The following is a 14,022-nucleotide window of genomic DNA, read 5'->3' as shown; positions in this document are numbered from 1 at the left end:
CTTCTACAGTCACTGATATTAAAAAGAGCTTTAAACACGTCACCGACCTGGGTAGAAGCTGGCTGACCCCATGACTATTCCAAATCCCTACCTCTTATCTTCGCCCCCTGCTACCTTTCAGTCTGGCATATGTAGTTAAATATACACCCAGTGGCCATTCCTATCTGAGTCACGGAATTACTGAAAACTACTAGGTTACAATAATAATAACTACACTCACTGAGCACCTCCTATGTGCCAAGCACTGTCTTAATGTCCATGTATTCACTCCACAACCCTATGAGATATGTACCTTCACCACGTCAATTTACAGATGGAGAGGCCAAAGCGCACAGAAGGTCACTCCAATAGGAAGCAGTGGAACCCTGGTTTGCATCCAAAGTCGGCACCCACTGCCGGCCGGGACAGCTTGGCACCGCTTCCAAGGACAGCCACTGAACAAGAGTGGTTAGAAATTCTGGCTCCGCCACTCACTGGCTGTGCGGCCTGGACTGAGTATATTGCTTCTTTTGAGACTCAGTTTCTTTAGCTATAGAACAGGAGCAGGGATGAGATGCTCTCATAGGTCTGTGATGAAGATTAAATGGGGAGAAAAACAGTATTCACAACACTGTTGTGAAGACTAAGGAGAAAGAGCTCAGCGTAGTGCCCAACACTCAGCCAATAAGTGTTAGCTGTTATCATGTTTTATACAAAAAATAAACATAGAAATAAATCCTACACTGAACAATAGACAGACATGGACACTACAGAAACATAACTTAAAATGTTACTTGGAGCTGGCTGGAAATTCTCGTCTGGTCTTTTTATAATAAACACATTCCTGTATGAACAGAGCCCCAGCAGCTCGTTTTCAAACATCTGGACTAATTGTGAGTGTTCCCAGTAACAGAGTGGAGGGCTGTCCAATAAACCACCGTTCTGGAACAGAACCAACCGTCGCAGGTCTTTTTAAAGAACAGGGCTCTACGCCTGTTAATCCCAGTGACCTGGGAGGAATGAGGCGGGGGAATGACAGGGGAGCAGCACTCAAAACATTTCTGCAAGGACACAGCTGTTTCAGCTAAATACACACAAATAGCCTTGAGAAACATTATCCAGTAATGAAAACCCAATTTTTAAAATTATCCATTTAAAAAGTAGTTGGATTTTAGGTTTCAGATTTCCATTTAAATTAATTTTGCTTAATGCTCTTGTTTTCAAAAGCGCCTTTCCTTCATTTGCCCTTGGCCCAGCCTCTATGTCGCCACACATAAGGTCAATTATCTGTCCACAGGATGTGTATGTGCACATTCCTGAGCCGAGGAACCAGCAAATGCTTGTTGAAATTTCAAAGCCAAGGGCTGCTTGAGGCTGGGAAACCGGTATACTCTGTAGGAATAACATTGCAAACTCCTCGTACTTATGGGTTTCCCTGCATAGGGCCCAGACTGAATACAGTGGGGGTGACAGGAACAGGAACCAGAGGTCGGAAAGACAGGGAGGGGAGATGGAAGGCAGGGCCAGAGAAGGGGCTCACCCAGGAGTCTAGAGATATGTGGAGAAACGGCCACCTCTGGGAGCACAGCCACGAGGGTCCTCTCAGAGCAGATGGTGTTCCCAGAACAGGCACTCTAAGAGAGCATCCCAGAACAGGTGAGGCGTGGCTGGAGCGTGACAGGAGGGAATTACAAACTTTTACTGAGCATCTACTTTTGTTCAAAGTGTATCCAGGGATGAATCAAACTTTTCCCAAGGAGGGCACATTCTAGTTAGGGAGAAAAGTATGGGAACTAACACTCCTAGCAAAACAAGTACAGAATGAAGAGGAAATATGGGAATACTACAGAAGAAAGTAAATTGGCTTTCTATGAGCACAATGGGACCAAAGTGAGTAATTTACAATGCTGGCTATGAAATCTGTACCCAGAAACCAGTACTACTAGTGCAACTCACCACTGAATTTAAGACATCCTGGTTTCAGAAATGTTAAAATGTGGGAAAGATACACATATCTTTCTTGGAATTGATGAAATATGGCACTAAGTCAGTTACCAAAATCAGACACTATGTCCATATACGCTGTTCACACATCACAGGGTAGAATGTGATCATCATTATCTGTAACTATCTATAATAATAAAAGGGTAATATGCTAATTAGACTGGACGTCCTTCCGGACAAAGCCAGGGCCCGAGGGAAGCCCGGGTCCCGGGTGCCAGCCGGTGCCAGCAGCCAGGGGAAGGAAGGCCTACTCCTGCATGAATTTTGTGCACTGGGCCTCTAGTTAAGCTTCTCTACTGAGCCTACTAGTTGCTAGGCTAGGTCATATTCCAGACAACACATTAAGGACCCATCCATTGACTATGTCTAATTCCAGCACAGCCACGGACCCCACTAAGGTTAGATAAATTTACCTTTAAGTGCTGTTTTTAAAGTTGGCTAAGATACATCGATTCCCAACACTGTTCATACCCCATGTGCTGTCAGGTTAGCAGTGCCACACAGAAAAGTGCCTGCCCAAGTGAAGATAATATCACCTTTCCATTACTTTGAAGAAAATTATATGGAAAAAGCCTGTAAAAACACACGGTTCCACATATCCACCAGAATGGTTAAATTTAAAAGGACAAAATGTTCACAATAGTGCTATTTATAAAAGCCCCAAACTGGAAACTAACCAAATGTCCATCAATTCCAGAATGAGTATACAGACTGCAGTTACACTGTTCAGCCATGAGAATGAACGGCCTACAACGATATACAGAATGTTAAGCAGAAACAGGAGTACATATTGTATGACTCCATTTACATAAAGTTCAAAAACAGACAATATAAATACACACACACACACACACACACATGCAAACTGTCCCTGCAGGAGTTTGACTGGGAGACCAATCGCTCACTATGATGTGCGCTGACCACCAGGGGGTGGCGCGGAACAAAGGGACGCCTGGGTCTGCAGCCAGAAGACCCTGATTGGCCTTGATCGCTGGGCCAGGCCTAGGGACCCTACCCATGCACAAATTTCGTGCACTGGGCCTCTAGTTAATCTATGATGTTAGAAGTCACAGCAGTGGTTCCCCTGCTGGAGGCAGTGGGGGCAGTAACTGGAAAGGCGTATAATGAGGAGGACTCTTGGGTGCTGGTAATGTCCTGTTTCTCCATCTGGGTGTGTTCCATTTGTGATCATTCACTGAGTTGTATTCTTAGGATGTGGGCTTTTCTGGACACGTTGTACTTTAGGAAAAAAGTTCAAAACAACAGCAACAAACAATAAAACCCACAGGGTTTCATAAAGTGGCAATTCCCTGGATAACCTGGAGAGAAAGCCACCACACCATTCACTGGCTTTTACAGCCAACCTACCCACTCTGCTAGGTGTCACAGAGAACAGCAAGTGCTGGTAACTCCCTTCCCAAGGGGATGCCAGGTCAGGGAAGAAGAGTCTGCTAAGTAGACTAGTCTATTTTTAAGAGGACAATCAAGAAAGGACATCTCATTAACAGCTTATAATTACTTCCAAATCCCAATGCAGACCACAACCTATTAACACCATTTTAAAAAATGAAGTTTATAAAACCATGAGCTATTCTATTTATCTGCCCAGACTCACGAGAAATTGAGAAAGAAACATTAGGCTGATCAGGGGCTTTGGACATTAGTTCTTCCTTTCCAAAGACTCCGATCAGAACCTTGATGTCTCTGAGTCTAAGATATGTGAACAGAGCCTTAAGGAATAATTTCCTAAGACAAATGATTGTAGCACCTTTTTATTCAGGGGGCTAACTTAATAGAAAAACTGGTTTCTAAATCAGGAGTAAATTTGTAGATATGGGATGTGTGAAGTTATCCTGCAGGCATGACAAACTGCCAAGCTACCCACCCTCAACCCAGGCTTCAACAGAACATGGTCTAGAAGGAAACAATCCTGGGTCTCACCCAGATATTACACATCTCTCTGAGCTTCAGCTAGCCTAGCTCTTGTGGGAGTGGGAGAAGAATGCTAGCTAACCATAAAACAACTTCTGGAAAAATAACTTATGGAGAAGCATTGGTAAAAATATTTGAAATGTCTAACACTATCATTTTCATTAACATTGTAATTTTTAATCTGCACCTCTAAATTATCTGAAACTGCTTTTTACAAAATATAGTACGGGATAGCCATGATGGGTCAGGTTATCACTAATCTTCCCAATAATCACATTGCACCAGTGAAGACACTGAAGGTCTGCAGGGTTAAATAACTTGGTCAAATAACTTGGACAAGGTCAGTGGTGAAGCTAGAATTTGAACCCAGGGCTGTGCTCTCCCCACACCAGAGCAGCAAATGTGTAGCAAGCCACAGCTTCTCAGCACAGGGCAGACATCACTAATCAAGCCACAGTGTCCCAGCACAGGGCAGACATCACTAATCAAGCCACAGTGTCCTAGCATAGGGCAGACATCACTAATCAAGCCACAGTGTCCCAGCACAGGGCAGACATCACTAATCAAGCCACAGTGTCCCAGCACAGGGCAGACATCACTAATCAAGCCACAGTGTCCCAGCACAGGGCAGACATCACTAATCAAGCCACAGCTTCTCAGCACAGGGCAGACATCACTAATCAAGCCACAGCTTCTCAGCACAGGGCAGACATCACTAATCAAGCCACAGTGTCCCAGCACAGGGCAGACATCACTAATCAAGCCACAGTGTCCCAGCACAGGGCAGACATCACTAATCAAGCCACAGTGTCCCAGCACAGGGCAGACATCACTAATCAAGCCACAGCTTCTCAGCACAGGGCAGACATCACTAATCAAGCCACAGCTTCTCAGCACAGGGCAGACATCACTAATCAAGCCACAGCTTCTCAGCCCAGAGCAGACATCATTAATCAAGCCACAGCTTCTCAGCACAGGGCAGACAACACTAATCAAGCCACAGCGTCCCAGCACAGGGCAGACATCACTAATCAAGCCACAGTGTCCCAGCACAGGGCAGACATCACTAATCAAGCCACAGTGTCCCAGCACAGGGCAGACATCACTAATCAAGCCACAGCTTCTCAGCACAGGGCAGACATCACTAATCAAGCCACAGCTTCTCAGCACAGGGCAGACATCACTAATCAAGCCACAGCTTCTCAGCACAGGGCAGACATCACTAATCAAGCCACAGTGTCCCAGCACAGGGCAGACATCACTAATCAAGCCACAGTGTCCTAGCATAGGGCAGACAACACTAATCAAGCCACAGCGTCCCAGCACAGGGCAGACATCACTAATCAAGCCACAGTGTCCCAGCACAGGGCAGACATCACTAATCAAGCCACAGTGTCCCAGCACAGGGCAGACATCACTAATCAAGCCAGTGTCCCAGCACAGGGCAGACATCACTAATCAAGCCACAGTGTCCCAGCACAGGGCAGACATCACTAATCAAGCCACAGCTTCTCAGCACAGGGCAGACATCACTAATCAAGCCACAGTGTCCCAGCACAGGGCAGACATCACTAATCAAGCCACAGTGTCCCAGCATAGGGCAGACATCACTAATAAAGCAGGACATTCTTCCTGCTGATTCCAACACGTAGCCACAAAATCCCTCCCAGGAAAGGTCTCTAGAATATATTAAGAGAAAAAAGCAAGATACAGAACAGAGCATACAGTAAGCTAACTTTTGTGTAAGGAGGAGCGGGGATAAGATATGTAGTCTCATATACTTGCATTTTATAAACACTGGAAATATGCACAAGAAAGTAATAATAGTGACTGCCTCTGGAAGAGGCAAAAAGGGAGGGAATAGGCTTTTGGGAACAGGATACTTCAGTTCTTGAATCATAAATACACTGCCTTTTTAAAATATATATATTTTTACTGCTTTCAGACAGGAAAGGAGAGGGAGAGAGAAGTAGAAACATCAATGATGAGAGAGAATCACTGACTGGCGCCTCCTGCACACCCCCTACTGGGAATTGAGCCACCAACCTGGGCATATGCCCTGACTGGGAATCGAACCGTGACCTCCTGGTTCATAGGTTGATGCTCAACCACTAAGCCATGCCAGCCGGGCTACATTGCCATTTTTAAAAATTAGATTTTCAAGAAGAGAAAACCCTCAACCTAGTACTACCATCAATCAATACATCCTAATGAGAGAAACAGACAATAAGCAATAAAAAGACAGAAAACATATACAATGGCATATGGAAGGAAGTGCTAAAAAGAAAAATAAAGCAAGACAGGGGACTTAGGAGGTGCTGAATGCAAGAGGTTGGCTTGGGTTCCGGACAGTAAGACCTTGGAAGGCGCCAGTGAAATGGCACTGGGTAAATATTTGAAGGAGAACTATGAGAGGGAGACAGCCAGGCAGCTATCTGGGGGAAGAGCACTCTGGGCAGAAGCAACAGGAGGCACAAAGGCCTCGAGGCAGGAGCAAGCCTGCCAGGCTTGTCCAGGGACCTGTAAGGAGTTCATGTGGCTGGAGCAGCAAGGGCAATGGGGAGAGTAGCAGAAGGGGAGCTTGGAGAGGCACAAGACCGAGTCTGGTGGGGCTCACAGGCCATGGTGAAGATGCTGGCTTTCACTCCAAGTGAGCCGAGGAGTGACGCAATCTAACCTGTTTTAATGGCGTTACTCTGGCTGCTGTGTTGAGATTGTGCAAGGGAAAAAGTGGAGAGACCAGTGTGGCTGTCAACCTCTAAGATGGTTTCCCAATAATCGCCACCTCCTGGGACTCAAGCCCTTATATAATCCTCTCTCCTTGACTGTAGGCCAGATATAGTGACTTACTTTGAACAGAGGGGATAGACAGGAAAACACTTCCCAGATTAAGCTCCATAAAGACTGGTTTTTGTACGGGGGCATTCTAGCTCTCCCTCAGAGGCCTCACTCCTGCTCTAAGGAAAGCGAGTTACGTTGTGAACAGTACAACTGAGAGACCTGTATGACAGGAAACCGATGTCCCTCAGCCAGGAGCCAGAGGGGACCTGAGGCTTGCTAAGAGCCATGCGAGTGAGCTTGGGAGTGGATCTGTCCTGAACTGAGCCTTGAAATGAGTGTAGCCTCAGCCCAGTGGTCGGCAAACTCTAATTAGTCAACAGAGCCAAATATCAACAGTACGACGATTGAAATTTCTTTTGCGAGCCAAATTTTTTAAACTTAAACTATATAGATAGGTACATTGTTATTAACTTAATTAGGGTACTCCTAAGGCTTAGGAAGAGCCACACTCAAGGGGCCAAAGAGCCGCATGTGGCTTGCGAGGCACAGTTTGCCGACCACTGCCTCAGCCAATACCTTGCAGCAGCCTCAAGAGATCCTGAGCCAGAAATGCCCAGCTAAGCTAAATACTTGTTTTCAGCCTCTATGGGTTTGGAGTGCTTTGTTACCTGGCAATAGCTAACTGTAACAACCAGTTAGGCAAAGTACAATCAGCTGAGCAAGAGCTGACAAGGGTCTGAATGAGAGTGCTAACAGTGGAGGCGGTTGGATTCTAGGTATATTTTAAAGCAGTGTTAACTGCATTTGCCAACATTTGCGAGAGACAAGGTGGAAGCAGAGGACAAAATCAATCTGTGGTTTTTGACCTGAGCAAGTGAAAACTGGGATTGCCATTTATAAAGATGATAAACTCTGAGAAGAGAGGCTGGTGCCGGGAGGGGCATGGGGGGCAGTTGCTGTCTTGACTCACTTCTGTACATGTGTAGTTTGAGATGGCTCTGAGACATCCATGTACAGCCAAGAAGCCGTCAGATAAATGAGTCTAGGGCTTGAGGCTGCGATGCATATTTGAGTCTTCAGCAGATAGATAATAATTATTTATTTATTAATATGCTTTTATTGGTTTCAGAGAGAGGAAGGGAGAGAGAGAGAGATAGAAGCAATTAATGATGAGAGAGAATCATGGATTGGCTGCCTCCTACATGCCCCCCACTGGGGATCGAGCCCACAACCCAGGCATGTGCCATGACCGTAAATCGAACCATGACCTCCTGGTTCATGAGTCAATGCTTGACCACTGACCCACACCAGCAGGGCTACCTCCCATTTTTATTAACAGTGTTTCATCTTCTGGGCCCAACCTACCTCACTTTCTTGAGTAAAGTCCAGGGCATCTTCTCCTGATGCCAGCAGTGTGTGGAGAATTCGCTGTTTCACTTGCTCCCACTCGACCAGCATTGACTCTCGATGGTACTCCTCAGCCATGCCAAAGGTCTGTCAGAGACGAGCAGAGAGAGACGGCCCAAATGAAAAAAGCAAAGAACGTGGTTTCTATTAAGCCCCCCCGCCCCCCGCATCTACCATCTGTCCATGAGTAGAGATAAAGCAATTAACTTTAAAAATGATCCTTAAAGAGTTCACTGACATGTGTTTGCAATATACCATTTTATCAAATCTAACACATGAACAACTTTTAATTGTGGTAAAATACACATAACAAAATTTACCACCCTAACCATTTTTGAATATAGTCAGGGTACTGAGTACATTCACACTGCTCTGCAACCATCACCACATCCATCTCCAGAAATCATCACCTTGCAAAACTGAAATTCTGTACCCATTAACCGTAACTTTCCATTCCTTCCTCTCCCTAGCCCCTGGCAACCACTGTTCTATTTTCTGTCTCTGGCTTTGACTACTCTAGCTACCTCACAGAAGTGGAATCATACAATATTTGCCTTTTTGTGACTGGCTTATTTCATTCAGCATTATGTCTTCAAGATTCATCCATGTTGTAGCATGTGTCAGAATTCCCTTCCTTTTTCAGGCCAAATAATAATATTCCATTGTATGTATAATGTGTTTATCCACTTATCTATTCATAGGCACTTGAGTCGCTTGTTTCTCCCTTTTGGTTATTATGAATAATGCTGCTATGAACTTGGGTATACAAATATCTCAAGTTCTTGCTTTCAATTCTTTGGGGTATATACCTAGAGTGGAATTGCTGGATCACATGGTAATTCTGTTTTAATTTTTTTGAGGGATTGTTTCCATCAAGGCTGTACCATTTCACAATCCTATCAATAGTGCACAGAGGTTCTAATTTCTTTACATCCTTGTCAATACTTACTATTGCGTTGTTTTTTTATAGTCACCACCCTAAATGGGTGTTAGGTGATATTTCATGGTTTTAATTTGTATTTCCCTGATGATTAATGATGTTGAACATCTTTTCATGTGCTTATTAAGACAAATGTAGGGTGGAAAAGAATATGATAATATAATAAATAATAATACAAGTATAAACTCTGTTTCATGTACCCACAACTGTAAACCAACTTCTGCCTCACCCTGTATATTTTTAAAACCTCTGAAATTAGGCTACCTATTACAACTGACAGCCTGTCGGTTTATTTTCTCAGTAGTACATAAAATCATGATGGATTATAAAATCAATGCTACTTTAAGATTTAATAAGCATCTAAGATAAGAGAACAGAAAAAACAAGTGTCTTCATTTTTTAAAGAAAGTCCTATTTTTATAGGAGGAAGCAAACCAGTGAAAGAAAAGCAGAGCCTTCTATGGTCTATTCCAAGTCACCACTGCAATGTCTGGCAACCCTCACTCCTGTCTACTGCTGACTCTGCAGCTGCTACCAAAACAAAGGCACTCAGAAGGACAAGAAAAGAGGGACAGAAGAGAGAAGGAAGGAAGGAAAAGAGGGAGGGAAAGAAGACAAAATAAACCTCTGAGGAGGAAATTAAAGCAACTCATAGAGATATACTGAATCATGACCATCCTTAGCCTATTTTTCTTTAATTGGCAGAGCAAGTTTCTATCAACTTAATCCTACTTTTCAAAAAGCCGTTTCATCTACAACTGATTACAATCAGACTGGCATCTAATTAGGCGGCACCGAGGGAATGAGCATTAGTGATGCCTGCTTTATTTTTGCAATGCAGATAATTTATACCGATAATAACCATATACGTGAGCTTTGGAAAACTGTCAGGAAAAAATTACATACTCTTCCCACAAGTGGGATGTCTGACTATGGACCAATATTTATTAAAATGTGAAAAAGAAGCACACCAAAGGCGCACAAAAATGACTAGGAAGAAGACTGGCACATCTTGCAAGCTTGACCTATCAATGGATCCTTTCTTACTGTGCATTCTGAAGACACAAGGAGAAATGACTGTTGCAAACCTTAAGAACAGTGTCCCACCTAGTTTTCTTCAGAGTCAGGCGGAATGGACCACTCCAGCCAGTTAGCCTGCACTGAAAAAGTTAAAGAAAAATCTTTTTCTCTTGTTACATTAATGAACTTATACGTGAAAACTATATATTTTGAATAGCGAGAAGTATGTTAGAACAGAAAGGTAGAGGCGAGAAGGGGGGTTTTCCTAGAAAATATCCAGAAATAGTGTACAAGTGAATCTCAATTTCTTCTAAAATTCTTCCTATTGAGTGGTCAGACAACCACCTCCTCAGCCTTGAGACTCTCTCAGCAAGGGGCAATGGAGGGCCACGAGGCACGAGGACCAGGGTGTGTAGAAATGAGGAGGGTGGGGCAAGGCTTTCCAAGCTCGCAACAGCCAGTGAGGCACTGACGAAGCTGTGGCACTAACCCAGCACATACACAAGAGTCTGTCTCAAGGACAAGAATGGCAGAGTAGGAAAGGAAACCGAAAAAAACAGACAGTACACCATCCAGAGATACTGCTGATGAGGATGGTGGGAGCCAACTTCCAGCATCATGTAAGGGTCAGAGTGACAACAAGTGGGGATTAGCCATCCCATTAATCAGGCTGCCCACCTGTGTGCCAAGAACTCTTGGGTCTTCAATACAGGATGTACTCTGAAAACTGGCAGCTTTCTGGGCTCAAATCCTAGGATAGATCTGAGAGGTATGCCAGCTACTCACTTACAAACAACCTCACAACCTGAATAAACAGCACTGTGGTTCCATTCATCATTAGAGTGATAAGGAGCTGCAAATATAAATGAATGGTCCAACATTAAAATTCTCTTCCCTTGACCATGCCGCCCCCAGCTTATCTTAATTACATTAGAGATAATGGAACATCCAATTTGTGGGCTAATCAGGAATGATCACCCACCCATCTGCCCTATTCCAGCCTATTCCCTTTAGAACCACATGATGGATTAGGTGCAAAGAGGAATGTCAACTAGGGGAGCCCATGAGAAAAATCAACAGAGCTACGCAACTAAAAACTATGAGAAGAGGACAGTGGGGGTTGGAGGCAAGGTGGGTGCAGGGAATAGGATCAAAGAGGAAAGAAACCCAAGGGAAGAAGAAGAAATGACCAGGAAGGGCATGCAAAGGTCTAAAATTAAAAGAAGACAGGGCAAACCACAGAAAATGTCGAAGCAGTTATGTGTGGAAATACAGCTCTTTGAACACAGCTAAGAAAGGAAGGCAGGGAGAAGACTGGGCAACTGAATTGAGAACAGGTGGGGAGCACTCAAACCCCTTTTTCATAAAGGGAAGAGGGCAATATGCCTTGACTTCACACCCACTTATCATTGAGCTGTTGCTGGCTTTTAGACGCTCTACATATGTTCTGATGATGTTGTTCTGTTTTTGCTGGGATGCACCAAATGGAAAAAGATAGGACACATTTGTGGTTTTGTAGCTTCTTTTCTTGGCATTTCAGCAGGACTTTGGCACGTTATTCAAACATGAAATTACCACCAAAATGCCAGGAAGCCGCTCAGCCATTGTTTGAAAAAGGACCCCTGCTTAGTGGCAATTTCCCAGTGTCCGGCCAGGGGAAAGGTCTCCCCCAGCTGGCTCCCCACAGCGGAACATCTCCCGCACAAACGCATATGCACACATTTTGCACTGTGGTATGTCACTTAAATGTTTTGGCTGGCTGCACATTTAGTCTCAGTATGACACAATGTTCAGAGACTGCCAATTCCAGAAACATAGAGTAAGTGGATTAATAAGGCTCGGTAGCATTCGAAGTCCTAATTTAATTTATTGGTCCTTTACAGAAGGAGAATCAAAGTTGGTGGCTCAATCAAAGTGTGAACAAAAAACAAATTTTTTTAAATATTTTCAAATCTGAATCAAGTGAATGTCTCTATTTCTAGAAATAAGTACTGTTGCCAAAAATATAATTAATAACATTTTAGGGCATTTTACTCTGATAATTAAACATGTCAGTCCTTTGGAACATTTTCTTATAAATTAGAGCTACCAAGCCCCCTGCTGCCCTCTCTCACAGCAACCCCACCGAGACACTTGTACCTGCATGGAACGTTTTAATAAAGCACACTGAGAAGCAGCTTTTTATCACTTTATTATTTTTTACATAAATAAAACAGAAATGTATTTCACTTGATATAAGGATTATCTACACTAATAAAAGAGAAATATGTAAATTAGTCATCACTCCGCTATGCCCACCAGCCAATCAGGATGAGTAAGCAAATTAACCCAACAAAGATGGTAGGTTAATTTGCATACGCAGGCGCAGAGCGAAGACCTCAGGCTCCGGCCTGAGCGAAGACAGAAGACGACTGAAGCCTGAATAGGCTTGGCTTCTCCGCTGCGGCTGGACCAAAGGCCTGGGTCCCGGGTGCCGGAGGAAATCCAGTGCCGGCAGCCAGGGGAAGGAAGGCCTATTGTGTGAATCTTTGTGAAATGGGCCTCTAGTTTTATATAAGTAAACCGCAAACAAAGTTCTCTTTCACCCCTACTCACCTTTGTAGACGCACCCTCTACTGGGAGACAAGCTGCCCTTGTAGAATCAACTCCACGTAATTCATAGCCTTCCTCCTCCCTCCCCAAAAGACTCCGGTGGCCTGAAAATATCTTACTCATAATGAGAAGTTTCAGAAAGGTTTTTATCTTTTAATCCTTGTCAGAAACAAGGAGTGATAACTCACATATTAGTAAAATAAGCGACCTTTGAGTATTTTGAGGGAATGCTTGTTGCAAAATATTGCTGCACTTGTAATGGCTGCCCTGGCTGACTTACTTACTACTCTTTCAAGGGTCAAGCTAGTTTGATTTGTTTTTTCAAGAGCCTGGAGAAACCATTAATGTAGAAGGCAGCATAAAGAATAAGAGCTTAAAAAAAAAGAATGAGATCTTGTCCTGACCAGTGTGGCTCAGTTGGTTGGAGCATTGTCCCTTACACCAGAAGGACATAGGTTCGATTCCCAATCAGGGCACATACCTAGGTTTTGGGTTCAATCCCCAGCCTGGGTGCATATAGGAGACAACTGGTTGATGTTTTCTCTCATCTCTTTCTCTCTCTTTGATGTTTCTCTTTCATCTTTCTCTCTCCTCCCTTCCTCTCTTTCTAAAAATCAATAAAAATTAAAAAAATAAAACAAAAACACAATGAGATCTTGCAATTTACAACAATGTGGATGGACCTAGAGAGTATTACAGTATAGAAATATCATGTGATTACACTTATATGTGGAATTTAAGAAAACAAATGAACAAATAAAACAGGTACAGACTCACAGATACAGAAACAGGGTACAAACTTCCAGTTATTAAAAAGAAAAAGTAACAGGCCCTGGCCGGTTTGGTTCAGTGGATAGAGCATTGGCCTGCGGACTAAAGGGTCCTGGGTTCAACTCCGGTCAAGGGTACATGCCCAGGTTGTGGGCTCAATTCCCAGTGGGGGGCATGCAGGAGGCAGCCGATCAATGATTCTCTCTGATCATTGATGTTTCTATTTCTCTCTCCCTCTCCCTTCCCTCTCTGAAATCAATAAAAATATTTTTTTTTTTAAAAGTCAGGAATGTAATGTACAGCATGGGGAAAATAGTCAATATTACTGTAATAAATATCTATGGTGACCAGTTACCAGATTTATTGTGATCATATTATAAGGAATATAAATGTTGAATACCTGAAACTAACATAATATATGTCAACTATAATACAAATAATAATAAAAGGTAGCATAGAAAGTCAAGTTGGGTGATAAAAGGAAAAGAAATTGAGGAAAATTATCAATGATCACAATTGCCTCTCTGAACTGCTGATTCAGTAGAAACCAAAATACCACTTTTTCCTATAACAATGAAACCAAAGAATTGTGTGGC

The 14,022-nt window shown here is 43.5% G+C and overlaps 1 protein-coding gene across 5 annotated transcripts in view; it reads right to left on the bottom strand.

The window, feature by feature from the left end:
- Positions 1-14,022, bottom strand: part of NUP93 (nucleoporin 93) — a 90,901-nt gene that overhangs the window by 25,124 nt on the left and 51,755 nt on the right. For all 5 annotated transcript variants that reach the window (XM_081106661.1, XM_081106662.1, XM_081106660.1 and 2 more), the window contains one exon: positions 8,062-8,190. In XM_081106661.1, the coding sequence (XP_080962787.1) occupies positions 8,062-8,190 (129 nt within the window). The remainder of the gene's footprint in view (positions 1-8,061; positions 8,191-14,022) is intronic.

Source organism: Myotis nattereri, assembly GCF_964212035.1.
Source record: "Myotis nattereri genome assembly, chromosome: 15".
Classification (NCBI taxonomy): Eukaryota; Metazoa; Chordata; class Mammalia; order Chiroptera; family Vespertilionidae; genus Myotis; species Myotis nattereri.
Note: the sequence above shows the minus strand (reverse complement) of the source record. Positions and strands in the feature narration are given on the sequence as shown.